Source organism: Meles meles, chromosome 17, assembly GCF_922984935.1.
Source record: "Meles meles chromosome 17, mMelMel3.1 paternal haplotype, whole genome shotgun sequence".
Taxonomy (NCBI): domain Eukaryota; kingdom Metazoa; phylum Chordata; class Mammalia; order Carnivora; family Mustelidae; genus Meles; species Meles meles.
This window is the reverse complement of record NC_060082.1, coordinates 49,942,581-49,968,250: the sequence shown is the minus strand read 5'-3', so window position 1 is coordinate 49,968,250 and position 25,670 is coordinate 49,942,581. Positions and strand designations below refer to the sequence as shown.

At 41.0% G+C, this 25,670-nt stretch overlaps 2 protein-coding genes across 6 annotated transcripts in view; one reads left to right on the top strand and one right to left on the bottom strand.

Annotated features, from left to right (window-relative positions):
* The window catches only part of NMNAT2 (nicotinamide nucleotide adenylyltransferase 2), a 196,022-nt gene extending 190,670 nt beyond the window's left edge, over positions 1 to 5,352 (bottom strand). Inside the window, exons 1-2 of the mRNA XM_045982765.1 lie at positions 5,219 to 5,352; positions 2,471 to 2,596 (exon numbers count right to left, since the gene is read on the bottom strand). The gene's annotated coding sequence lies outside the window, so the exon portion shown is untranslated. The remainder of the gene's footprint in view (positions 1 to 2,470; positions 2,597 to 5,218) is intronic.
* SMG7 (SMG7 nonsense mediated mRNA decay factor) overlaps positions 5,271 to 25,670 on the top strand; it is a 91,844-nt gene continuing 71,444 nt past the window's right edge. For all 5 annotated transcript variants that reach the window (XM_045982760.1, XM_045982763.1, XM_045982761.1 and 2 more), the window contains exon 1: positions 5,271 to 5,385. In XM_045982760.1, coding sequence (XP_045838716.1) covers positions 5,357 to 5,385 — 29 coding nt within the window. In that variant the 5' untranslated portion in view covers positions 5,271 to 5,356. The remainder of the gene's footprint in view (positions 5,386 to 25,670) is intronic.

Below are 25,670 nucleotides of genomic sequence, written 5' to 3'. Positions count from 1 at the left end.
TTTCACACCAGGGACATCAAGATGGCATTAGAAGTATTGTCCTTGGAGTAGTAAGGAGATCCATGAACACTAAGGCCCTTGGACAATATAGACTGTGAAGAGGCTAAGGTCTTAATTTTCCTTTTTTAAAATACTCTTCAATTTTCCCTATGAGCATTTCTTGTTTTCTCCGAATGGTCTGTGTCCATTAAATTAGCAGCTAAGATTTTAAGGTGTGTTCTTTCCCAAAGGTATTTTCTAACTGGGAATTGGGAGAAATTCTTGAGGATTAATAAGGTTTCCCTTAGGGTACCTGGGTGGCTCAGAGGGTTAACTCTCTGCCTTAAACTCAGGTCATGATCTCACGGTCCTGGGATAGAGCCCTGAATCGGGCTCTCTGCTCAGTGGGGAGCCTGCTTCCCCCTCTCTCTCTGCCTGCCTCTCTGCCTACTTGTGATCTCTCTCTCTCTCTCTCTCTCTGTGTCAAATAAAAAAATAAATAAATAAACAAACAAATAAATAAATAAAAGGTTTCCCTTAGTAAATATTAGGAGAATGGAGAAGGAGAATGAGCTCTGACCACCATTCTCTGTTACCACACTGCCTTCCAAACCCCAAGTTTCTTCTCTAGGATCTCAGGCTGTAAGACTTCCTGACTGTTCTTCAGGCTCAACGACTCCTGCTCAGGAGTGAATGAATATATACTTGGCAAACTGAGAAAGGCTGCTGACCCTTGTCCCAAGAAATCTTGAGCAATAGGAGCCCTGAGTTTAAATGTCAATTTGTATCTGACTCACTATTTGAAGAGAATGAATCATTCTTTTGGTTAAATCATTCGGCTCCATGACCTGAGGTGTGGTACTGAAGACAGCACCGACCGGCTTCACATACATTGTATACTTGAATACTGCAGTTGATAAATCATTCTACTCATCAAAATAGAAACACGTGTGTTAAGTACCTAATTGTGTACCTGATTTGGAAACATTCAGAATATGTAGGCTAAATATGAAAATAAATTAGTGCTTGTTATGGTTTCATGGGTCAGGTGAGATGTCTGTTCTTATAAAAAAGGGAGGAGGCTTCCTATGTATTAATTATCAGGTTACCAAAGCTCTGGGCAAATTTGGTAGGAATGTTAAGAGCAGCTTCTCAACAAGTACTTGCTGTGTGGTTGAAAGCTGGATACTTTGTTTACTTGGGCCAAAATGCAGTTATATAAGGATTTTTTTTTTTTAAAGATTTTATTTATTTGACAGAATGAGAGAGAGAGGGAGCACAAGCAAAGGGAGTGGGAGAGGGAGAAGCAGGCTTCCTGGGGAGCAGAGAGCCCAATGACAGGCTCAATCCCAGGACTCTGGGATCGTGACCTGAGCCCAAGGCAGATGCCTAACCAACTAAGCCATCTAGGTGCCCCATATTAGGCTATTTTTAGTGATTAAGAAGTTATTTAAAAGTTGCAACCCTCCAGAATCTGACCTACAATGTCCCGATATTGTATTCTTTTTGTTGTTGTTTTGTTAAAGATTTTATTTATTTGAGAGAGAGAGAGAGAGTGCATATGAGTGCACAAGTAGGGGTAGCAGCAGAGGGAGAGGGAGAAGCAGGCTACCTATATGGGGTTTGATCCTAGGACCCCAGGACCATGACCTGAACCGAAGGCAGATGCTTAACCGACTGAGCCACCTAGGTGCCCCCTGGTATTGTATTCTTTTCCGTGGTCAAAGTCATGGATAAGGAAATCTATTTTCTAGCACTGAGTAAGAATAGATTTGGGAGTGTGGTCAGACCTATGAGTATTACAAAGAATAGATAAGCTACTATTTTAAAACAACAATTTTAAGCTGCAGTAGTTCTATTCCTTTTAGCTTGATATAAAAGAGTAAGGGGGCAAAAGAAAAATTAACACTTATCAAGTACCAGGGTTATATGTCAGTTATACTTAGTCACCTACATCATCATCAAAGTTCACAAGAAGCCTGTAAAAGGTAATGTTTCCATATTGGTCAGGGAAGAAACTGAAGATTAGAGACTGGGAAGGCACAGCTAGAATGCATACTCAGGTTTGCTGGCTTACAAAATCACTTAGCCACAAACAAAAAAAACCCTTAAAATCAGGTAGGATTAGACAAAGTAAGAGTTTCTCTTTAATTTTTTTTTTCGTTTAGATGTAATTTATATCTGCAGGGGAAAAAAGTAAATAAAAGCTATTGCATTAGGATGCTTGTATCCTACAAGTCTTTTGATGGGGAGGCAGTAGAAAGAGGTGAGAATGGTAAATGTACATTAAGCAATACGTAAATTCTGTGTATTCTGAGTTTTACTGATTTTCCAAAAGTTATTTTCAGGATTGGCATTGATGTTACTATTCTACCTAGTTTGTAGGGACACCGTGAAGCTATTAACAAATTCTATACAATTCTTCGGGAAGACTGCTATAAAATATAAAGATTATTTGTATTTTTGTGTACCTAAAGTACTTTGTTCTTACCTTAATTACTGCGTCCACCATACAGCATTCTTATCACTTCTCTGCTCTCTCTACCAGAATGTGGGTTTCTCCAAGACAGGGACCATGTCTCCTGCACCATGGTATCCATAGTAACCTGGACAGTGCCTGAAATACAATGTTTAGTAAATGTGTATAGAAAAAAACAACAAAAGGATTCATCTTTCTGATCCCAGTTTCCTTATTTCCGAAATGAGAAGATAGTAATATTCTCCTAGATCCCTTGCCAGGAGTGTCGTGACATTTGCTCCAATACTGTTTATTGGAGTTGTAAGCCACAGACAGAAAAGGTGTTAGTGTGATGATTACTAAGGGAGTAATTTTTTTTTAACCTAACATAACATTTTTATTCTGGCTAAAATCTTTTTTAAAGATCTGACTAATACATTTCAGGAAAGAGATTCAGGGTATTTTAGGTACTATGTGGCAGTAATCTCCATCCTTGGGCTCTAGAGTTGAAGGAAAAGAAGTATCTACACCAGAGATGAGAACCATCTTTCGCTAGGTGGCTCTCTTTTCCGGGAGTGGTGGCGCGTCGGTGCAGGGAGGGATCACAGGGGGCATTGTACAGCTGCAATCACCACGCTTCACACCACATCACAGTAGGCTATGGCAGCAGGAGGGGCAGGGCATAGTTCAGGTTCTGTGTCATTAATGATAATCTCCTTGGGATTTATTTCAGAGTAGCCTGTACTTTCGTTTTCCTCCAAACCTATATACGCGAGGTTCCAAACAGACATTGGTCTAGTCTTGTAAAAGGTGTGGTCTCACGGAAGGATCTGGAAAGTGCCTCTTTCTAGCATGGAAGACAGCAGGAAGCAGTTACCCAAACCCAGCCAAACCAGGACAGCCCATTAAAATGCTGATTTTAACTATCTAGTGAGGGCTGCCTTCTGGGGGCCGGGTAGGGGGTGGGTTATACAGTTATACGTCCTGAAGTGCTTGGGTACTGTTCCGTAAAGGGCTCCACAATACAAATCGGAAATAGGATTTGTAAACTGTCAAGTCCTTTAAACTATGAGAATGACCACTTCTCACACTCCATAGTAGTATTGACCCCATTCTTTATTTCTGCTCTTCAGCCCCAAACCTGACACAAAATACACCTAATGCTTTCAAAAAGATTTGTTCGAAGAATGAAAATCCTTTTCCTCAATGTCTTTCATCGGAAGCTCCCGTCAGCCTCTAGGTTCTCGCTGATACTATTTTACCCAACGTTTTTCTCTCGGACCCAGATGATTCAGAGTGACAAGTTCCAAAACACTGCGGACCCATCAGAGAAATCTGCAGAGGGAGGAACTGGGAGGTCCGCCTCGGGTAACCCAGTGGGACCCCCACTGCGGGGTGCCTCTGAGAGGGACGGCAGTCGTGGGCGTTTCACCACGTCCCTGGCTCTAAATGCTGGAAAACCTTGTCAAGTGTGCCAGGATGTGTTCCCACACTCACTCCGGCGGCCTCCCCGCAGCAGGAGGTGGCTCGGTCACCGAGGGCGAGTGGGCGGCGGTTCGGGGGATTTCGGTAAGGGGTCCGCCCGCCGACTAAAGTCTGAGGTCTCTCGGGGCAGGAGAGGAGTCTGGGTCGTCGTGTGCCGTTCTCCTCCCTCAGGGACCCCGTCCTGGCGGGATCCCGCCTCTCCGAGCCCGAGGCAGTCCTGGGGAAACCCCTCGCCAGCCTCGCAGCTTCGCACCGCGGCCTCGCCCCGCGCCTCGCCCGCCACGCTCCAGTCCGCAGCTCCCAGGCCTTCAGGCCCGGCGTCTTCCTCGAAGGCCCGCCCCTCTTCACGCCCCGCACGGAGAGGAAACTGGAGGTGGTTCCCGCCCGCGGGCGGGTGGAAAAGCCCACGGTGAATGCCTCGGGGTCCCCCATTGTTGCGGGAAGGGGAAAGGGAAGAGGAAATGAACTTCACCGCCCGGGAGATCACCCGGATTCCCAACCTGGGGGGAGGCTTTCAGACGGAAGGGGAGCCAAGGGGGAACCCTGGGCACTTTCCCGGGAATCCGTTCGCCAAGGGAGGGTCACCCGGTCCGCACACATTGGTTACTATGACAATACAACCACAGCCTCCAGTTGCCATGGCAGCTGCTTATCCAATCCGATTGGTTTCCTTTCTCTTCCTCCCCGGGCTCCACCCCATCCCCTTCAACAGTCTCCAGGCGTGCAGGAGGTGGGGCCCCCAGAAAAGGGGAGGAGGTCCTTAGCGTCACTCTCTGGGCCGCGAGGGAAGACTAGAGTTGAGGGACTGGCGGGCGGAACTGTAGGAGGAAGGGGCAGCGTTTCCGGTAGGGAAAAGTGGAGGAGTGGAAAAAGGAAGAGAGAAATCGGGTGGAGTGGAAAGACGGGGGAAGACTTTGAGTGTAACTCCTGGTTGATTTAGACTCGATGTTCCCGGTGAGGCTGGGGCTGCCCCCTCGCGCGGGAGAGGGGTGGATTGGCCGGAAGCCGCCGAACGCCTCCAGCAGGCAGCTCAGCAGCCACACAGGGGCCTCACAGCTAGCCGATCCCAAAAGGGAGCGCTACAGAGAGGCAGAAGTCACCCGGAGGGACGGGCGCCACTGAAATCTCGCGAGAGGGACCCCCACTTCCTTCCTCTGCTACTCCCTCCTCTTCCCCCCCGCCCCCTTCCCTTCTCCCTCCCCCTCCCCCCTCCCGGGTCGGAGTGTCCCTGCGCCCCACGGGCCAGAGCAGCAGCGAGAGCAGCTTTCCCCGCTCCCTCCCCCTCGCCTCACTCACCCCCACCCCCCCGCCGAGCGAGGAGGAGCCGGAGGAGAGGAAGATGGCGGCGGCCGCCAGCACCCGCGGTGCCGCGGGGCCGCTTCGAGGAGCCTGAGAGACCCACAGAGGCTTCGCGGGAAGACGCGGCGGCGGAGGATGAGCCTGCAGAGCGCGCAGTATCTCCGGTGAGTGCAGAGGTCGGCCCCGTACGTGGGGGGAGCTGGTCGAGGGTTGGGGCACGGAGCAACAGCCACAGAGGTGGTGTGTCGGGGTGGCGGGGGAGTTGCTGTGTCCTCTCCTTCCCCGGCGGGGAGGCGGGGGCTGCGAGGGGATCCGTGGGAGGGGGCGGGGCGGGCACACTCTCGGGTGCCTAGCCCCCTCCTGCCGGGCTGAGTTCCAGTGTAGCCAGCTAGTCCTGGTGCCGGGGAGGAGGTTAGGGAAGCGTGAGAATGTGTGTGCGCGCGCGCCCCCAGGGTCGCAGGCTCGCTGGCGGGGGACGTGTGTGTGTTGGGGGGGGGAGGTGGCGGCGACCCCGAGTGGAGGTGGGTGTGGAGTCTGATCCCGGTGGTGGGGGTAACGTTGTGTGGTGTGGGGTGTGGGATTGGTTGGGGCGATGCATGGGGAGAGGGCGAGGTGGAAGTCTGCACACCTGGGGGGGGGGTTGAGGAGGGAGGGCTAGAGGAGAGGGAGACCGCTGGAAACCTGAGTTTGTTCTTTATTCTCGGTTTGAAAGCGCTGAGGAATAATGTCCCCTGTAGTTAGTTGGCGGGGTGGGGGTGGGAGATTAAAGAAGGAGAATGGATGAGGAAGTGAGGAAAGAGGGAGGTACTATGGACGGTGTTGGGTTCCCCAGAAGAAACTGAGTTAGAATTAGTGTAGTCGGAAGATACCATTCTGAGAGTCGTGTGCATTCATTGAGTGGTGTAAGGAACTTGTATGTCTGAGGTAGAGTGACGCATGGGTACAGCGTGTGCGAGTATGTGATGTGTGTCTGGGGTGGTGTAAAGGGAGCGACTGATAAACATTTTAGGAAGCGAAACATAGATACATTGGAACCAGGTATGCGATGATGAGAGCATACTGAGTGGAAAGACATCGGTGATTGTGCAGCCAGGAAGGTTCCATGGAAGCAGAATAAGAGCTTGGAGGTAGAAGAAGAGGGTCAAAATCTTGATGGCAGAGAAATACAAGGTTGTTGGACCCTGAGATTAATTGGAGAGTTACTGCTTCTTAGAAAAGGGGAAGGAAGGCCTTAAAACCGATCCTTTTTGTTTTTCAGGAGCGGAACTAAGGCAGGCTTATGGGAAGATCTTTAAAAAAAATTGGTTTCATACCTTGTAGAGGAGGGAATTGCATGGGGTAGAAGTCTGAAATGAGCAGAAAAGTCACTTTAGCTGTTTAGTGAAGTGAAAGCATTGGTGATTGGCCTTCTATATGCATATTATAAGAGAAGGTAGGTAGTAAGTGATGTAGGAGAGTGGATTATTCTGCTTAGGAAAGTATTAATAGTTTCATTAAGCAGAGTGTGGAAAGGAGAGAGTGATGAGATCTTTGAATTATGGTTGAATGCCTGAGTTTAATAGTGACAGGATCCACACAACATATGTGCTCAACAACTGTAGGGTAGTTGGAATGTTATCTTTCTATCACAGTCCTTTTTCTCCACTATTATCCTTTTATTAACATATCAGATGAACTTAATAAATACAACTGTGGGAAAGCTCTGTGGTAGATGTTGTAGAAGGGGGATTATGGGAACCATTAGGATAGTACTTAATTTTAAGGAATTTGCTGTTTAGTTTATTAGGCAAGTAAATTAATAATAGCACAGAGTAAACTATGACAAGTATCAAAAAGATGCCAAGTATTATAAGAGTCCAAAGGCAGAAGTTTACCTGAGCAATTGGGGGAAATATGAAAAAGCTTCCTTTGTTCATTTGCTCATTCATACACTCATCATTCGTCAGTCATTTTGTCGATCATCTATTTGGGAGGCATTGTCCCCTTGGTGAGAATAGAAAAGAACCCTACCCTCTTCTTACTGTTTACAGTTTGTTAGGGTTCAAGGAGAAAATGCCACTCAAAATGGACCTTAAGGATAAGCAAAATTCTGACACGTGTGGATTGAGAATGGGGAATCCAATGGAAGGAAACTGAGCAGAGATATTAAGATAGGAAGGTTGGGGACCAGGGAGGGTTTTTAGTCTAGATAAACAGGAATATAGGGTGATTCACCTCAAAAAACTTACATGGATTTTTTTTAATAGTTTAAGTTCGACCCCCTTTTTTAACAAGGTGAGGAAAGTATAGCACAAAGAAGTAAAAGTTGTTGAGGACCATATAACTGGTATGTGGAAGCTCTGTAGGTCTTCTAACTCCGTATCAGCCATACTATGTGACATGTTTGGGCTCATCCATTCTTTCCACAAATATGTATTGGGAGCTACATTTATACCAGTCACTCTTGTAGATGCTGAGGAGACAATGGTGAACAAAAGGAAGACATTCTTGGTAGAATTATGCAATCAATAAACATATGAACAGGTAAGTTTGTTAGGTGGTGACAAGAATTAGGAGGAAAAAGCCAGATATGCATATCTTGTCTTGTAAAGATAGGGTGATCAAGGAAAGCCTATTAGGTAAGGTGCCCGTATTTGAGAGGGTCTTGAATCATGATCAGTAGTTTATAGTTAAAATGGATGAACAGTAGAGAATCTGAAATGCTTTGTTTAGAAGAGCATTCACATGTTCATAGATAGGTATTATCTATGAATCTGTATAGCATAATAATGGGCAGTTAGGACCAGAAATAAGGTGGTGGAATAGAAAGATATGAAAGCAAACTGGGAGAGTGGTGATAATTTTAATGAGAAGATCGGCTGGTTTTGAGAGGCTTCTGTATTAATCTGTTTTATATTTTGTGAAATTAGCACGTTAGGGAAGATGTATCCTTAGATTGTGGAATCACTGGTAGATCACTTGAGATGATTTGAGTTCTTTGAAGAAGGGAGAAAAGAATAAGAATGAACACCATGTTTAAGTAACTTATATTTTCCAGCTAAAGTTGAATAAGCAGACTTGAACAGGCATAGGACCTGGAGTCCCTTAAGGATGCCTGGGAGCCAGTCTTTCTTCAGTCTTGCACGTCAATTCTAAGTAAATAAGTAAATAAAGCAAGTCTTTGGGCTAATAGTAGTATGGGACTTAGAGGGGTAGGAGTAATAAGGACTTGGACCAGCCCAAATTTCCCTTTCCCTCTTCAGATAATCATTCTATTTAAAGTCGGTGGAGAGGAGTCTAGAGAATGTCTTCAGGGAAGCATCATGTTCACTTTCTTTTCTTTGTTGGAAACCGAACCTTTGGTTCTTAGACAACTTGGGAAGGATGTTCGGTATTGCTGAACAAGTGTGGTTGGGGTAGAGCAATTATTCTTTGTGACCTTGACTTTCGGGAGAGTTTTGTTGCCTACCTTTCTCAGTGGTATAAGACCATGACTGGGCAATTTTTAAACTGCATAGCTACAGATCTTTCTTTATGTAGATGAAAATTAGCTTTGTATCAGCTGAATGAATTTGCTGGAGGAAATGGACTGGGGCGTTTGGAATTGAATTGGTGGGGTGGTGGCAAACCAGGGAGTAAGATGGCAGTTTCAGAAGAGTGAGATAGAGGTTATGAAGTACAGAGCATCACTAAGATGAAGACAGGGAATTCAAAATTAAGTGGACTGAATTAGTCTTGAGTTGTAGGAATAGAGCAGAGATGAAAGGAAAGAAAACCTATCTTCTGCGTGGGAAAGAAGGTGATGTTCTAGGCAAGATAGGATGTTGGACATTTTTTTTGTTGTTGAAAGTGTCTTTAATTTTTTTTTTTTTTTTGAGAAGTGTCATTTTTTTGAAATAGCAGATTGACAAGACTCTTATCCAAATGCATAAATTGAGAATACTTCCTAACATTTTATAAAAATAAGAGGGGCGCCTGGATGGCTCAGTGAGTTAAGCCTCTGCCTTTAGCTCGGGTCATTATCTCAGGGTCCTGGGATCAAGTCCCACATCAGGCTCTCTGCTCAGCAGGGAGCCTGCTTCCCTTTCTCTCTCTGCCTGCCTCTCTGCCTACTTGTGATGTTTCTCCCTCTCTCTGTCAAATAAATAAATAAAATATTTTTTTAAAAAGTAAGAAATGGTCTTAAACATGAGGGTGCTAGACTGAATATTGTTGGAAATTTATTACTCAAATTGAAAAATTCAGTTTTCTCTTTCGATTTATGACAGAATGGAAAAATTTTGAAGACTTTGACACCTCAAGTAGAAGAAAAGGGTGTATTGAATATTGTTCATTTAATAAGGGTGGGAGAAGGGTAAGGATAATCCATGAGTGAAATAGTAGGTGATGTATATCATGCTTTAAGGCAATGATATTTTAGGGAATAGAAATAGGGGAATTAACATATCAAAGTTGGGAAAGCAGGTGTGGGGGAAAGTATTGAAGTACCATACAGGGAAGACATCATCAAAGTTGTTTGGAAAGTTGAGAAAATAGAATAATCCTAGCCAGAGGGAATACCAGCCAGATAGGTCAAATCCTGTTACAAAAGGTGGTATGCCACTGAATGACATCTGCTGCTGTTGTGGGAAGCAGCAGTTGGTACTCTGTACTCCCCCCGTATCTTTTTTGCTTCAGTTTCATCCTATGCCATAGGTTTTTCAGGAAGATCCACTTAAAGTTGATCCCTGGTATTAGACCCTTTATAAGAAACATCTACAAATTGATTTGTTAGGATTTTTTTGCATCATGCTTCTGTTAACAAAGAGGCTGCATTCCAGCAGCACACTTCTTTGTCAGAAACTTTGCTGCGAGAGATAGAAATAATGTAACTGCCACAGGGTTGTTTCCTGAGACAGTGGAAAAATGGTTATCATTTATATACTAATTAAAATAGTCCAGTAAATTTTTTTTAAGATTTTATTTATTTGTTTGACAGAGAGAGAGAGAGAGAGACCACAAGTAGGCAGAGAGGCAGGCAGTGAGAGTGGGAGAAGCAGGCTCCCTGCCAAACAGAGAGCCCGATGTGGGGCTCCATCCCTGGACCTTGAGTTCATGACCAGAGCTGAAGGCAAAGGCTTAACCCATTGAGCCACCCAGGCGCCCAGTCCAGTAAATTGTTAAGATAAAATGTGTCACTGTAAATCTTGGGACACAGGGAAATAAAAGGTGGAGATGAGAATAAAGTGGTAAACAGAGCCATTTATCCTAGCCTAGGGAGAGGAGCAGGGAAGTTAGTGGGAGCAGTTTGGGAGGAATACGTATACTGAATAGGTTCCAGAAGATTCTGGTAATTCTGGGCTGGGCATTCATTGTCTGTAGAAGCTTCAAGAATCCTATAGTGTAATAGGAAATCATATATATTAAAAAAAAAAAGATCCTGTAGTGCATACACACACCCAGGAATCCTGTAGCACATGCTGATTCTAATTCATTTGGTCGAGAAGTGTCCTCCTGCCCCTTCCCCTTCCCAGGATTTAAAATAAAATAGCTTTGGTCCCAGAAAATTAGCCAAGCGTGACTGATTTACCAAACATGGTAAAATTGTTGGGGGAAAAAATTACTCTTTCTTGAGCTTATAACTCTGGGGTTTGTTGTTGTTGTTGTTGTTGTTTTTATAATGGTTTTAATAGCATTTTGCCTGCTTGAATATTGACTCGCTAAATTATTTTGGCAGTTACTTTCTGCTTCCCTTGTGGTTTCAGTTGGATTCAAAATGTATACTTCCTGTCCTAGACTGTATTTCATTGCTTTCTAACAGCTTTTGTGTTCTACCTTCCTGGTAGATGAAACAACTGCTGAGCTTTTGTTTTGTTTTTAAGGTGCTCTAGTAAGATCTGGACACACTAGTGTAGCAAGTTTCTGGAGGCAGTTTTGGGGTAGAGGGTGGTTCAGACTTTAAAAGAGCTAGTTTGTTTTATAGTGGATTAATATTGTTTGCAGTCTCTAACTACATCTCTAATCCCGTCTAGCCTTTCAGATTTTTGGTTCTAGTGGCATGAATGAGTACCTGAAAGTTTAGGTGGGTTCATTTACCTGATTGATCTTGTTCAGAGAATAAATTATTGAGCACCTGTCTTTTGCATAGTGCATTGGTCATCTGTAGGTGCGTATTTTGGCAGGTGGTCATCACATGTCATTTAAGTTTTACAGTCAAGCTGTATTTTAATTTAGTTAATGAATTGTTGGGAATGGACTTATCAGGGGTCCAGGAGATTATAACTAAGAAGAGCTATTCAGCAGTAACAGGAATATACAGGGATGGAGTTTTGGCAAACATGTCACAAGGTAAGTGAGAACTTGTAACCAACCCCTTTCTTGTTAACATGTAAGTGGAGCTTCTTAGGAATGTGGTTTTCACTCCCTTAGACCCAACTTTTACTCAGTAGGAAGAGTAGATGTTTAAGCAGTTGTTTAAGAAAACTTTAGGAGTCTCAAGTAGAGTAGGTAGCAATTTTGTTTCAGTTTATTCCTCCTTTGCTTCTTTTAAAACTGGGTTTCTTAGCCTTGGCACTTACTGACATGACATGTTATTGACATGTTGAGTCAGTTTAGTAGCATCCTCGGCCTCTACCCTCTAAATGACAGTATCGTACATGACAACCAAACATATTTCCACACGTTGCCAAATGTTCCTTGTGAGTGCATATCCACTCTCAGTTGAGAACCACTGGCTTAGAAAATATGTGTAAGAAGGTTATATCATACACGCATAGCATAAATTCTTTTTCTTGTTTTCTCCTTCAAGCCATAGATTACTTCTTAGGCTTCTCTTAACTGTTTTCTCATAGGCGTAGTAGACTAGTTACCATGTTTAGACTTGGTAAGAATCTTGTACATATTTTAAATGTGTTTTTTAAAGTTTCTTTCATTTTATTGGCGGTTAATACTATGTGCAGAGCACAATTATAGGGGCTTTGCCTGTGGGAAACCCAAAGATATTGGAGAAAGACATTTAAGTAACTATAATAGCAGATAAGCTAGAAAGTGCTACGATAGAGAAGCTGAGTACTATGTAAATATAGGGAAGAAGAACCTTATTCCATCAGAGGTGGAGGTGGGGTGAAGAAGGTATCTTGAAGGAGGTAAGATTTGATCTGGGTTTTGAAAAATAGATGGGACTTTTAAAAGTGGATATTAGGAAAATTGACATCTCAGGCAGGAGGAACATCTCATAGTTCTTTTACTCCAAATAAATTTTTAAGCATTTCATTTACTTTCATTTAATTCATGACAGTATTCTAGCCAGGGCTTTCTAAATTCTTCTTAGGTATAGGTATGGACCTAGAAATAGAGATGGAGAAGTGGTGGTTCTGAACCCATGATGGCGGGTTTGGTTAGAGCCAGTTTGGTTAGAGTCCTGAAGGACCCGTTCTCCTGCACACTTGATCACATGCCATCTCACCAGAACTGCATTTCAGTTCTTCTGTCTCTCTACTTTTAGTTAGTTTATTATTTTAGTCTAGTTAAATATTCCCCCTAAACATCTTTTGTGGACCCCTCTTCATTTTCTCTTAAAAATCCTTTCCTGTTCCTGTTTTCCCTTTAGATTCTGTCCTTACCGGAATTTCTTGTGGCTAACAATTTCAGGTTTGCCCTATAGTTTTTACTCTTATTTACCATCTGCTTTTCCTTAATCCTTTATAATCCAACTATTTTTCCTTAGCAGCTTACTGGAATTAGTATTTCCAGTGGTGGCAAAGAACTTATGGCCAGATTCATCCACTGATTGTTCTAAAATCTATTATATTTTAAGAGCTGCTGTATTTAACATGTTAATATTCTCAGTCTGTTTCTTAAAACTCCGTGGGTTCACTGAACACATAAGTTGAGTACTTTTTCCTTCCTTCCTCTTTCCAAAAGCCTAGCATTTCAGTGGTGTTAGTTGGGACACAGTATATTAGAATGTGTTTTACTAGTGCTGTCTCTTAGAAGGGTCATGAATTATTACTTAGTTTTTTAACAGGTGAGATACTGTGCAGTGATGAGATATCGGTAGAAAGATAATCAGAGTAAAATGCAATTAGATGATATTCAAAGAAGAAATGAGTTAAAATGTATGCTTATTTGAAACTTTTTTTATTGCTTGTGGGAAAAGATAAAAAGCATAGTGTTAGAAGAACCATCACAGGATGAATTTGAATATAAAAAGGGTATCCACAAAATTTTGTGCATGTGCACACATACAGTTTGTGTAAAGTAATTTAAAGCAAAATTTTTGTATTTTAATATCTAATTCTTTAAAATTATATTTCTTAAACTGCTTATTTTAAATAATTAAGATAATATTTGTTTGACTGAAATAATCATTACTTTTGCTGTGTTTTGTTTTTTAATGGAAAAAGGTCAGAACATTTTAAGAAGCATAACTCAAATTTAAGGCATGTTGGTCATAAATTCTGGTTTATAATAGGAAAGGAGAAGCAAATGTTAATAGATTAATTGCTTTCTAATTTGAAAAATTTTATTGATTAAATTGTAACTCATACTCAAGGGTCTTTTTGGTATCCTACAAAAGCAGGGTGGTGTTGAATGAGAAAAGCCTTTAAATTAAAACTAGCCTAATTTGTGTTTAGATTGTCATGAGTTCAGATCCCAGCTCTGCACATGGCAATGTAACCTTGAACCTCTCTAGTTTTACTTTTCTACTCTGTATTTTCCTTTCTATTAAATGACAGTGACAGAATTCTTAGAATTACTTAGAATTACATGAGAAAATGTGTATGTAAAGCAGCATAGTAAAGAGCCTAATTTATGCATTGTATTCATTTTCTGCACTTCTGAATGTGTCAGTATGTCACTTATTAACTTGCTGAGGTAGTTTTTGAATTGGGCAGGAGCAGATTGTGTCTTACTGGCTACAGGGTGATCTAGTGATCTTTACTGTGAAGTGGGCTACTTTATTCCTCAAGGGTACTGTCTTAAATTTTATTAGTGCTTTATATTTTCCAAAATACTTTTATTTAAATGTATTTTTAAACCACTGTATACAGTAACTTTGTATAGCTCGCTCGATTGGCATATGGTAGAGAAGGAAAACAATACTTAAGGTAACTAATTAGTGGCAGAGTTGGGATTGGCCTTTGCTCCCTCTTTGTCCACTGCACATACTTGGGCAGTGCTCTTAAAAATGAAGTTTCTCTTTTGGTGTCTGTGTTTGCCAGCGATGCTATTGAATGGTGCAGTGTGTGTTATTTAGATGGTTCACAATTAGTGGTTGCAAATTCATATATTAAAAAGCATATTTCCTAAGTTACTTTAATTTTATAAAATTTCAAATGGTAATGTCGATTTGATTCTTGCCACTTTTAGCATCCAGGAAAGTACTTGTTTGAAATGGAACAAAATAAAACCCAGAAAATTGTAAGAATGATCCTATGACCATGAAGGAGATTGCACATCATTGCTGGGACAGTGCGCAGAAATCTGGACTGTCCCAGGCACACAGGAATATATGATTATCCGACCATCCAGAGTTGTGTCGCTTTCCAGTTATTTTTTATATGTATGGTAACATACTCACATACTCATATATTTGTATATATGTATATTCTTTAATAACTGGGATTGGACTATATTCTGTTTTTGTGACCTGGCTTTTTTTTTTTTTTTCATTTAACATTTTATTTATTTTTTTTTTTTAAAGATTTTATTTATTTCTTTGACAGAGAGAGATCACAAGTAGGCAGAGAGGTAGGCAGAGAGAGTGAGAAGGAAGCAGGCTCCCTGCCAAGCAGAGAGCCCGATGCGGGACTCGATCCCAGGATCCCGAGACCATGACCTGAGCCGAAGGCAGCGGCTTAAACCACTGAGCCACCCAGGCGCCCTCATTTAACATTTTATTAAAGACAGGTTTGTAATTATATATCTGCAGCATCATTGGAAACATTAGCATACTGTTCTGTTCTTTGGGAATACCATAGCTTTCTAAACTGATTTCCTAAGAGTAAAAATTTGTGTTATTTCCGATACTTTATTATTATTTTAAAAAGTGCTATGATGAACATCCTTGTACACACGTATCCTGTGTGTGCTTATTTGAGTGACAGGGTATGTATGTACATTTAAAAATAATTTGTTAGGTGTAGGCAGAATAGCACCCCGACCTCTCCCCCAATTCGAACCCCAGAATATATCTACATCCTGATCCCTGGAGCCTGTGAATTTGTTACCTTAACATGGCAGAGGGACAGCTGAGTTTAAAATGAAGAGATTAGGGCTCCTGGGTGGCTCAGTGGGTTAAAGCCTCTGTCTTCAGCTCAGATCATGATCCCAGGGTCCTGGGACTGAGCCCCAGAGCCCCACATCGGGCTCTCTGCTCAGCAGGAAGCCTGCTTCCCCCTCTCTCTCTGCCTGCCTCTCTGCCTACTTGTGATCTCTGTCTGTCAAATAAATAAACAATAACAATCTTTAAAATAAAATAAAATGAAGAGATTATCATGGATTATTTCGTGGGCCCAGCGTAATCACAAGGATCCTGTAAGTACGGAAGAGGGAGAATAGAACGATCTACTGGAGAGCGCATTCTGCTGGAATGGAGGGGATCACAAGCCGAGGAGCACAGGCAGCCTTGAGAACTAGGTAAAGCCAAAACTCTAGAGTCTCCAGAAAGCAACACCATTGTGCTGGCACCTTGACTTTAAACTACTAGGACTCATTTAGGCTTCTGACTTTCAGACCTGTAAGATAATATTTTGTGTCGTTTTAAGGTACTATATTTGTAGTAATTTTTACAACCACAAAAGGGAACTAACAATACATAGTAGATACTACCAGAAAGTTCTTGCTATTTATTCCCACCCTAACAGTGTTTGAAGGTACTTGTTTTCTCATATCCTCACCAGTACTGAAGGTCTCCTGTATCTCTCTCTCCTTTTTTATGAAGCAGACTCTTTGATGTCTTTATTTGCGTTACACATGAGCAAATCTGTCCAATACTCTAGTGTTTCCAGAGTGCATTCCACTGAAAGTGAATTGTGTGGGAAATTCATAGGTGTTAGGATTCTCAATGTTTCTAAGGCAAAATAAATTCAGAAATACTGCCGTTACACTGGATTCTTTATATGGAAAAGTTATCTTGTGGGATTTACCTAAACAGTGGGTTACTTTCCTTTTAAAAGGAGCACTATGTTGGGGCGCCTGGGTGGCTCAGTGGGTTAAAGCCTCTGCCTTCGGCTCGGGTCATGATCCCAGGGTCCTGGGATCGAGCCCCACATCTGGCTCTCTCTCCTCGGAGAGCCTGCTTCCTCCTCTCTCTGTCTGCCTCCCTGCCTACCTCTGATTTCTCTCTCTCTGTCAAATAAATAAAATCTTTTAAAAAAAAAAATAAAAAAATAAAAGTAGCACTATGTTATCAGAAAGTTAGCGTGAAACTCCAGATAAAGTATTGCCTAAATATGGCACTGAAAAGTAAAGAGCATGGTTTTTGTTTTCTGACAGCCCTAGATTTAAAGTGGATGTATGATCTTGGCTAAGTTACCTGACCTTTTTAATTCCAGTGTCGTCAGTAGTAAAAGGGAGGTATGTTTCTTATGGTTTGACAAGGAATAAATGAGGTAAAAGAGTAAAAATCGATAACGTGCTACCTTATTCCTAGTTTAAAAAAAAAACAATAAACAGTTACTAATATTAGTAGTAGGAGTGTATTATTTGGTATTTAAAAACCTCACATTCTTATGGAGCAGTTGTCCTATGTTATTGTTAATGGATTTCTTCAGTTTTTTTCTTTATTTGAACTTACTGTATATTCCAAATTTTGGGACTATGATAGGAGCACTGGGTCAGGGACAACCCTATGAATACATGTGCATTTGACTTATGGCCTTTTTACTTTTAATCATCTCAGAGAACTAGGAATATAACTTACTGTAGTAATTTAGATGATTGCTTTTAAGGAAATTGGGTTATGAGGTTGCCATAACGGATATTGTAAACTGTCTTAGGGAAACAGTTCCAAAAGCCTTAGAAGATTATTCTGTCTTTCACGTCATTTCCAATACAGGGCGAGAGACATCATGATTTACGTTAAGGGTATGTGTGGAGATGGCAGGACATAGCTAAAGAGGTCGTCAGGTGAAAGTTTTCAAATTCAGTGCAATTTGAATTTGAGGCAAGTCATAGGAAGATGGTAGAACGGTAGAATCAGAGGGAGAAAGACCATACTAGTGAGTTGGAAGAAATGATTAATTAGGAGGGTCCAGGTGAGAAACAGGGCCAGCCAGAGTGACTAAATATCGTACTTACTTTATCTTCATACAAGATCCTGTTGAAATAGATGCTTTTCTTGATAAGATGTGAGTTACTTTTCTCTGGTTTAGATCCTATTGTAGACATAATTCTTTCTTTCTTTCTTTTTTAAACAGTTTATTTGTTTGACAGACAGAGATCACAAGTAGGCAGAGAGGCAGTCAGAGAGTGAGAGGGAAACAGGCTCCCCGCTGAGCAAAGAGCCCAACTCGGGGCTCGATCCCAGGACCCTGAGATCATGACCTGAGCCGAAGGCAGAGGCTTTAACCCACTGAGCCACCCAGGCGCCCCGACATAATTCTTTATGTTATATGGTTCAGATCCCCAGATTCCCAAGTCAGGTAAGATGAAAATGAGAGAACAGTTTTAGAACTTGGGAATGGTGGCCATGTAAAGTGAGGCTGAAAGTGATATAGTGTGTTACCAAGCTAATAAACGTTCAAGTTTTCTATTTTCCTACATGTTACCTCCACTGTTTCTTCTTATGTAAAATGACAGTCTTTCCACTATTTTTGGCAACTGGTATGAAGCTGCAAGTGATGGCAGTGCTCAAAAATGTGTCACCATGATTGAGCCCCTCATCAGGCTCTCTGCTCAGCAGGGGGCCTCCTTCCCCCGCCCCCCCCACTGTGATCTGTCTCTCTCTCTCTCTCTCTCTGTCAAATAAATAAATAAATAAAAATCTTAAAAAAAAAAAGATGTCACCATGAGTAATTTTCTCTCTCTCTTTTTTTAATTTTCTCTCATTTTTAATGCACGTTGCTTTCTTTTGTGTAAGGCTTTCCTTTTTTTGTGTTGCATTCGGGATGTGTGTGATATACTCTGATTTTTGTGGCCATACAAGTATATTTTCTAGCATAAATTTTTGTGAAACTTTGATAGGGAATCTTGAGTCAATAGTCTTTATTTTAAATTGTTTTGGTATGCTATGATTTTATTATTTTTTATTTTATGATTTTATTAAAATTATTTTTAGGAATAATTTGTTTATTGTTTCAGCGGCTTCTTAATGTTTGTGCTCTAGACCCTCTGCTGTATGGGTCCCCGATTAGGACTGCAGTTCGGCAATGCTAACCTAACTTTTGTTTTTTTTTCAGTGCTGACATGGAAGCTTGCATAGAGTAGCAGTATCATACCAGTGAGGTATGATAACTTCAAGGAGAGAGGGTGCTGGTTTGTGCATTTGACATGATTAATAAGACTAAAGCAACAATTTCATTTTGTGCCAGACCCTGTTCCAAATGTTGTATATTAAATGGATCCTCCCAGTACCCCTGTGAGGGGTATACTATTGACTTCATTATAGAAGAGTAGAGAAGCAGTATATAGTTAAGCCTGGTAGCTGAGCCAGGAGTTGGGCTCTAGAATGCTTTTAACCGTACATCATATGGACTCTACCTCTATAGTTTTATATTTTTATTTGCTTAGGATTATAGGATTTTAAAATTTTATTTTTGTTTTGTTTATATATTATTAGATAATATATTTCTGTAAAATGTTTAAAATGCATAAGTATATATGTAGTATATATGATTTGAACAAACTTTTCTCATCAGTCTTAAGCTTCCTAATGCATTTATTTTTTGTGGCATAATAAGGGAAAGGGCAGGGTAGTTTTCCAGGAAACTTATTAAGGGAAAGAGAAGGGAAGATTGTTTTTCTTTTATATATGTAATAAATTAACTTAGGCTGCTTTGAACTTACTGACTGGTTGGCCTGCTGGTCTTCGCTCACAGCTGTTCTTCCTGCAGTTTCTGCCTTCAGTGTTGCTACTTAATACAGTATATTTCCCAAAACCTTTGGGATATCAAGAACTAGCTACTATGGGAAAACCAGTTCTGATCCACCTGGGCTAATAGGACAGTGGAGGATGACTTGCCAGTTTTATAATTTAAGTACAGAAGATTAAGACTGCTTTTTCCTTATTGCCATGGTTGACTTAATACACAAAGGTGTTCAGGTAATCAGCTTCTGACCTTAAAAGAAATAGAATTTTACATGTATGAAATTAAAATTTTAAGTAATAAGTTGCTTCAGGAGGAAAATTCAGTGACTTTTTAAAAGAAACAAATTCCTGAAGCTTTCATACATGGCCTGACATCTTTGAATTTACCATTTTTCTACTTAAACACATAGCTGATTCTGAGAGAGTGAGACTATGGTTAACTCTAGAAAAAGGACAACTTTCCTATACTTACCTCACAGTCTTAGCTTCTTTTCATGTTACTGTACATTGTCCTTGAAAAGTTCCTTTTTCCAGAAAGTCTTTCTTTGAATCATCTTAGAATTTTGTTAGATAAATGACCAGATGTTTCTCCTTTTTCTCAGTTCTCTTTCATTGGTTACATTATTTTGTGTTTGTTCACCATTTTATTCCCATGTTAGGATTTGAGGGGAGGAGTTTCTCAAGTATTGTCATACAACTTTATTTTATTTATTTTTTAGGTTTTATTTATTTCAGACAGAGAGAGCGACACATGTGCACCAGCAGGGGGGGAGGGGCAGAGGGAGAAGCGGACTCCCTGCTGAGCAGGGAGCCAGACATGGGGCTCCATCCCAGGACCCTGGGACCATGACCTGACCTGAAGGCAGACACTTAACCAACTGAGCCACCCAGGTGCCCTGTCTTGGTACAACTTAGAACAACATTGACAGTCAGTAAATATTGACCAGTAATGTCTATTTATTGTGAACATTTTGAAATATATTAATTTCTCAGAATGCTTGACATATCTCAGTCTTCAGGAGATGGTAAAGTCTGAATAGTATTATCTCCCATTGTGATGTAAACAAAACTAGGCACACCTGACTTAGGCAATAAAAAAAAAGCAAAAACTGTGTCACTGTCTTTTTTAAAAATGCAAAGAAGACATCCAAATGGCCAACAGACACATGAAAAAGTGCTCAGCATCACTTGGCATTAGGGAAATACAGATCAAAACTGCAGTGAGATACCACCTCACACCAGTCAGAATAGCTAAAACTAACAAGTCAGGAAATGACAAATGTTGGTGAGGGTACAGAGAAAGGGGAACTCTCTTACACTGTTAGTGGGAATGCAAGCTGGTGCAGCCACTCTGGAAAACAGTATGGAGGTTCTTTAAAAAGTTGAAAATAGAGCTTCTCTATGACCCAGCAATCGCATTACTTGGTATTTACCCCAAAGATGCAAATTAGTGATCCGAAGGGACATGTGCACCCAGATGTTTACAGCAGCAATGTCCACAACAGCCAGACTGTGGAAAGAACCTAGATGTCCATCAAGAGATGAATGAATAAAGATGTGTGTTTACACACACACACACAATGGAATACTATGCAGCCATCAAAAATCCAAAATCTTGCCATTTGCCACGACGTGGATGGAAATAGAGGGTGTTATGCTAACTGAAATAAGTCAATCAGAGAAAGACAATTATCATATGGTCTCTCTGATATGAGGAATTTGAGAGGCAGGGCAGGGGGTCATGGCGGGTAGAGAGGGAAAATACGAAACAAGATGGGACCAGGGAGGGAGACAAATCATAAGAGACTTTTAATCTCGGGAAATGAACTGAGGGTTGCTGGGGTGTTGGAGGGGAGGGATAGGGTGGCTGGGTTATGGACATTGGGGAGAGTATGTGCTATGGTGAGTGCTGTGAATTATATAAGACTGATGATTCACAGACCTGTATCCCTGAAGCAAATAATACATTATATGTTAATTAAAAATGCTAATGGGGGCACATGGGTGGCTTAATTGATTAAGCGTCCAACTCTTGATATCAGCTCAAGTCATGATCTCAGGCTGGTGAGATCAAGGACTGTATTGGGCTCCGTGCTCAGTTGTCTTGGGATTCTCTGCCTTTCTCTCTCTCCCTTTCCCCTCTCTGCCCCTCCCCCACTTGTGTGTGCACGTGCGCGTGCTCTCTCTCTCTCATTCAAATCTTAAAAAAAAGGAAATGCTAGTAGATTGTATAGATTTAAGGGTGGGAGAATTAGGGGAGTATATCAGTTAATGGAAGCAAGAGAAACAACTGGTTCATTTAAGCATAAAAGAGCTAGAGACCCAGGTTCAATAGCTGCTGTAACAAATTACCATAAACTTGGTGACTTAAAACAACACAAATTATTATTTTATTGTTCTTAGAGGTCAGAAATTTGAAATGGGCCCCCCTAGGCTAAAATTTAGGTGTCCTTCCTTCTGAAGGTTATAGGGGAGAATCCATTTCCTTGCCTTTTCTAGTTTTTGAGGCTGCTTACATTCTTTGGTTTATGGCCTCCTTCCAGCTTCAAAACCAGTAATCCTATCACTTTACCCTTTGCTTCTTTCCTCACATCTCTTCTAACTCTCCTGCTTCTTCCTTCTTTTACTTGTAAGAACCTTGTAATTATACTGGAGACACCCAGGTAATCCAGAATGATCTCCTTAAAATTCTTAATCACATCTGACTTAAATCCCTTTTTGTTAGGTAACATATTCCTTTTTGTTAGGTAACATATTCACAGATTGTGGGGATTAGGATATGGGATTTGGGGGAGGCCATTATTCTGACTCCCACAATAGCTGTATAACCTGGAGTATACAACTTTAAAATTCAGCCTAGGAAGATACTCTTGTGTAAGACCTTGATCTCTCCATAATTTATATCCCTGACCCACACTTGACATGCAGGACCACTGATACTGGGAATTTGACTTAGTTGCTCTCGTCCCAGGTGGATTTGCCGCAGTACTTCTTCTCTCACTAGCTGTCATTTAAATGTGGCGTTGGGGGGTGCCTGGGTGGCTCAGTGGATTAAGCCTCTGCCTTCAGCTCAGGTCATGATCTCAGGGTCCTGGGATCGAGCCCCGTATCGGGCCCTCTGCACAGCAGGGAGCCTGCGTCCCCCTCTCTCTTTGCCTGACTCTCTGCCTACTTGTGATCTCTCTCTCTCTGTCAAATAAATAAGTAAAATCTTAAAAAAATGTGGCGTTGGTATGCTCATTGTAAGTCTGATTAATCTCTTTGCACCCTAGCTGCAAGGGAAGCTGGTAAATCTATAGCGGAAATTGCTTCTGCCTTCTAAGTTGGGAGATTTCTTAAAAATAGGAGGGGTAATTAAGATGCTGGGCTTCAATGAAGAATGCCAACCAGAGAGAGCATGTAAGTATAGTGGAAAGTCATTGGTAATAGGATTCTGTTCATTTGATAAACTCTGTATCAGAGATGCACAGATGAATAAGAGACATGTCTGTTTCTGTTCTCATGCAGCCAGAGCAGGAATGGAAAGCGATGTGCATGTGCTAGTACCCTAACATAAATCAGCGCCATTTTTCTCATACCTTACCTGATAGGAAGCCAGTTCTGGTCTGTGAAAGCTTTTCATTTTCATTTCCATTTCATTCTCTTACGTGCTTATTAGAACTTGCTGTCAGCTGTACCTTTGCCTTTTGAACGGTGACATGGAGGAAGGTAGGCAGGTTTTGAGGCTTGCTTTTTCATTCCGGTAGGTTATCAGTAACAGTGGTTTTGATGTATACCTGTGATGTCCAGAATGGTAGCCACTAGGCATGTGTAGCTGTTTAAATTTAATTTCATTTAAATGAAATAAAATAAAAAATTTTGTCAGTCATACTAACCACATGTCAAATGCTCATGGGGCTGGTGGCTGCTGAATTAGACAGCCCAGGTCTATCCCAGTGGTGTGGCTTGTTTATTGTATGAAGGTCAATCAGGAAAAAAATCAGGGGCAGCAAAGCAAGGTTTATTGAGTGATAGCAAAGTGATAGTACAAAACTCCCAAGAAGGGAGAGGACCCGAAGGGGTTGCCCAGAATGAAATGTTGAATAAGCTCTTTTTTTAATACACCCAATAAGTTTTTCCTTTTCATATAGTGCCTTAGAGTTCACAGCATCCATTCACATGTATTATCTGTTTTACTGATAACGCAAACTGTAAAATAAGCATAATTAACTCTAACTTTTCATATAGGAAATTGAAGCTTGGAGAGACCAGAGGGTCAAATAGCAAAGTTAGAAGGGGTTATATTATTCTTTTGGGTGTGTGTGTGTAATACATAATTCTGTTCAGTGCAACATAAAGTGCCTAGGGTACTAAGTATTGTGTTAAATACAAGGATACTAAAAAACCTAGCTGTTCTGCCCTGGTCTGGGCCTTGTTGTCTGATTCTTACTGCATTTTTCAGCTTGAGCTGGGTAAAGGATGGCAAATGGAACATTGTGGGGAAGGGGCCTCACACTTCCATGAGTGGATCTAACTTTTCTCGGGGAGCCTTCCCCAAACTGATCCCCAGTCAGTTTCACACTGTAACCCCACTAGATTATATATGGATTTGCTTTTTGTCTCTTCCCACAACCCCTAATATAAAATGTAAATTCCTTGATAGCAGGAACCTTGTGTACTTTCTTCACTGCTATATCCCAGCTCCTAGAATAGTGTCTTAAGATATAGCAGGCCCGAGATATTAAGAAATTATTGGTATAAATTGTTTTTTTGCTTCTATTATTAAGCAAAGTGGTTGCTCTGGAGGGTTTCTCCCCTGCTAAAATCTTAATGGTTTTAGGAGTTAAAAGTCTTTTGTGATATTTCTCTTTCATATTGCTGAAATAATTGATCCTCTTACAAGTGGTTTATACCTGCAAGGCCCTGTAGAGTAACTGCTAGCCACCTGTGGTTATTGAGCACTTGAAATGTGGCGGGTGTGACTGAGGAGCTGTATTATAATTCAGGGTGTTTTTTTTTGTTGTTTTTTTTTTTAAGAGTGGGAAGAGGTAAGGGGAGGGCCAGCAGGGGGAGTAAAGAGAGAGAGAATCTTTTTTTTTTTTTTTTTAAAGATTTTATTTATTTATTTGACAGAGAGAGAGATCACAAGTAGGCAGAGAGGCAGGCAGAGAGAGAGGAGGAAGCGGGCCCCCCGCAGAGCAGAGAGCCCAATGCGGGGCTCGGTCCCAGGACCCTGAGATCAAGAGAGAGAGAATCTTAGGGGGACTCTACGCCCAGCAGCGTAGGGCTCAGTCTCAGTACCCTTAGATGATGACTTGAGCCAAAATCAAGAGTCAGACAACCAACTGAGCCACCCAGGCACCCCTTTAAGTAAAAGTTTTTTTTAAATTAATTTAAGTTTTAAGAATTTATGCTTGAGTTGTGAGAACAATTTGGTTCTGTAAATCTACCTTCAACAGTACATTTTAAGAAATCTAAATACAGATCGAATATTTCTGATGAAAAATTAGCTGCTTAATTGATAGGTGCTGTAATTGTGAAACAGTTTGACAACTTAGCATGAGAAAGAATTTGAAATCTTCAATAATTTTTATATTGGCTACATGTCAAAGGGTAATATTTTAGATATGTTAGATTAAAATACATTGTTTTCTGCTTTTTACTTTTGTAAGTTGAAAGAAATAGGTTACATATAGTAAATATGTGACTAGTATTAGATTTCCTTCTATTGACTATAAGGAGTTTCCGTCAAAAGATTTTTACTGTGAATATTTTTTTGTGTGAAATCGTATTTGTAGCCTTGAGGCTTTTATTTAATATATACTTTAAAAATAGACAAATAATATCTTGTTAACTACACTCAACATTTATTCAGGGAAGACTAGATAATAAGGTACTCTTCAAGGCCGTTATGGGGTTATAGTATAAATCAGAGATTAATTGAAGAAATAACATGTTAGGATGTAGTATGTGCCATAATGGATAGGAATTGAAGGGTTGACCTCACAGAAATGTCTTAAAAGGTTTTATGAAGGGCATATCATCTCCCTAAGATAGAAGAATTTTGTGGTGAACTGGAGGAGGATGTTCCAGGCAGAGGGAAAAAAAAAAAAATATATATATATATATATATACATATATACATATATATAGAGAGAGAGAGACATAGGAAGAATCAGAAGCATTTGGGCATTTGGAGCATAGTTCATGAAGGGAGAGGTTTAAGGAAATAAGGTTGGAAGCTAAATTGGGGGATATTGACAGACTGCTTAGTTTGAACGTTATGGATAAATGGAAATTAATGTTTTCAATCTGGACATTGATGTGTTTAGAATTCTTTGATATCATATACTTGGGAAGTTCATGCAAGTAAAGTCATGGGAATGATTTGAGAAAACTGCCAAAAATCCATTTAAAAGACAGTGAAAGTCTGAATCAGGATACTGAGAAGCATCTATGAGAGAAAATACATGAATGTAA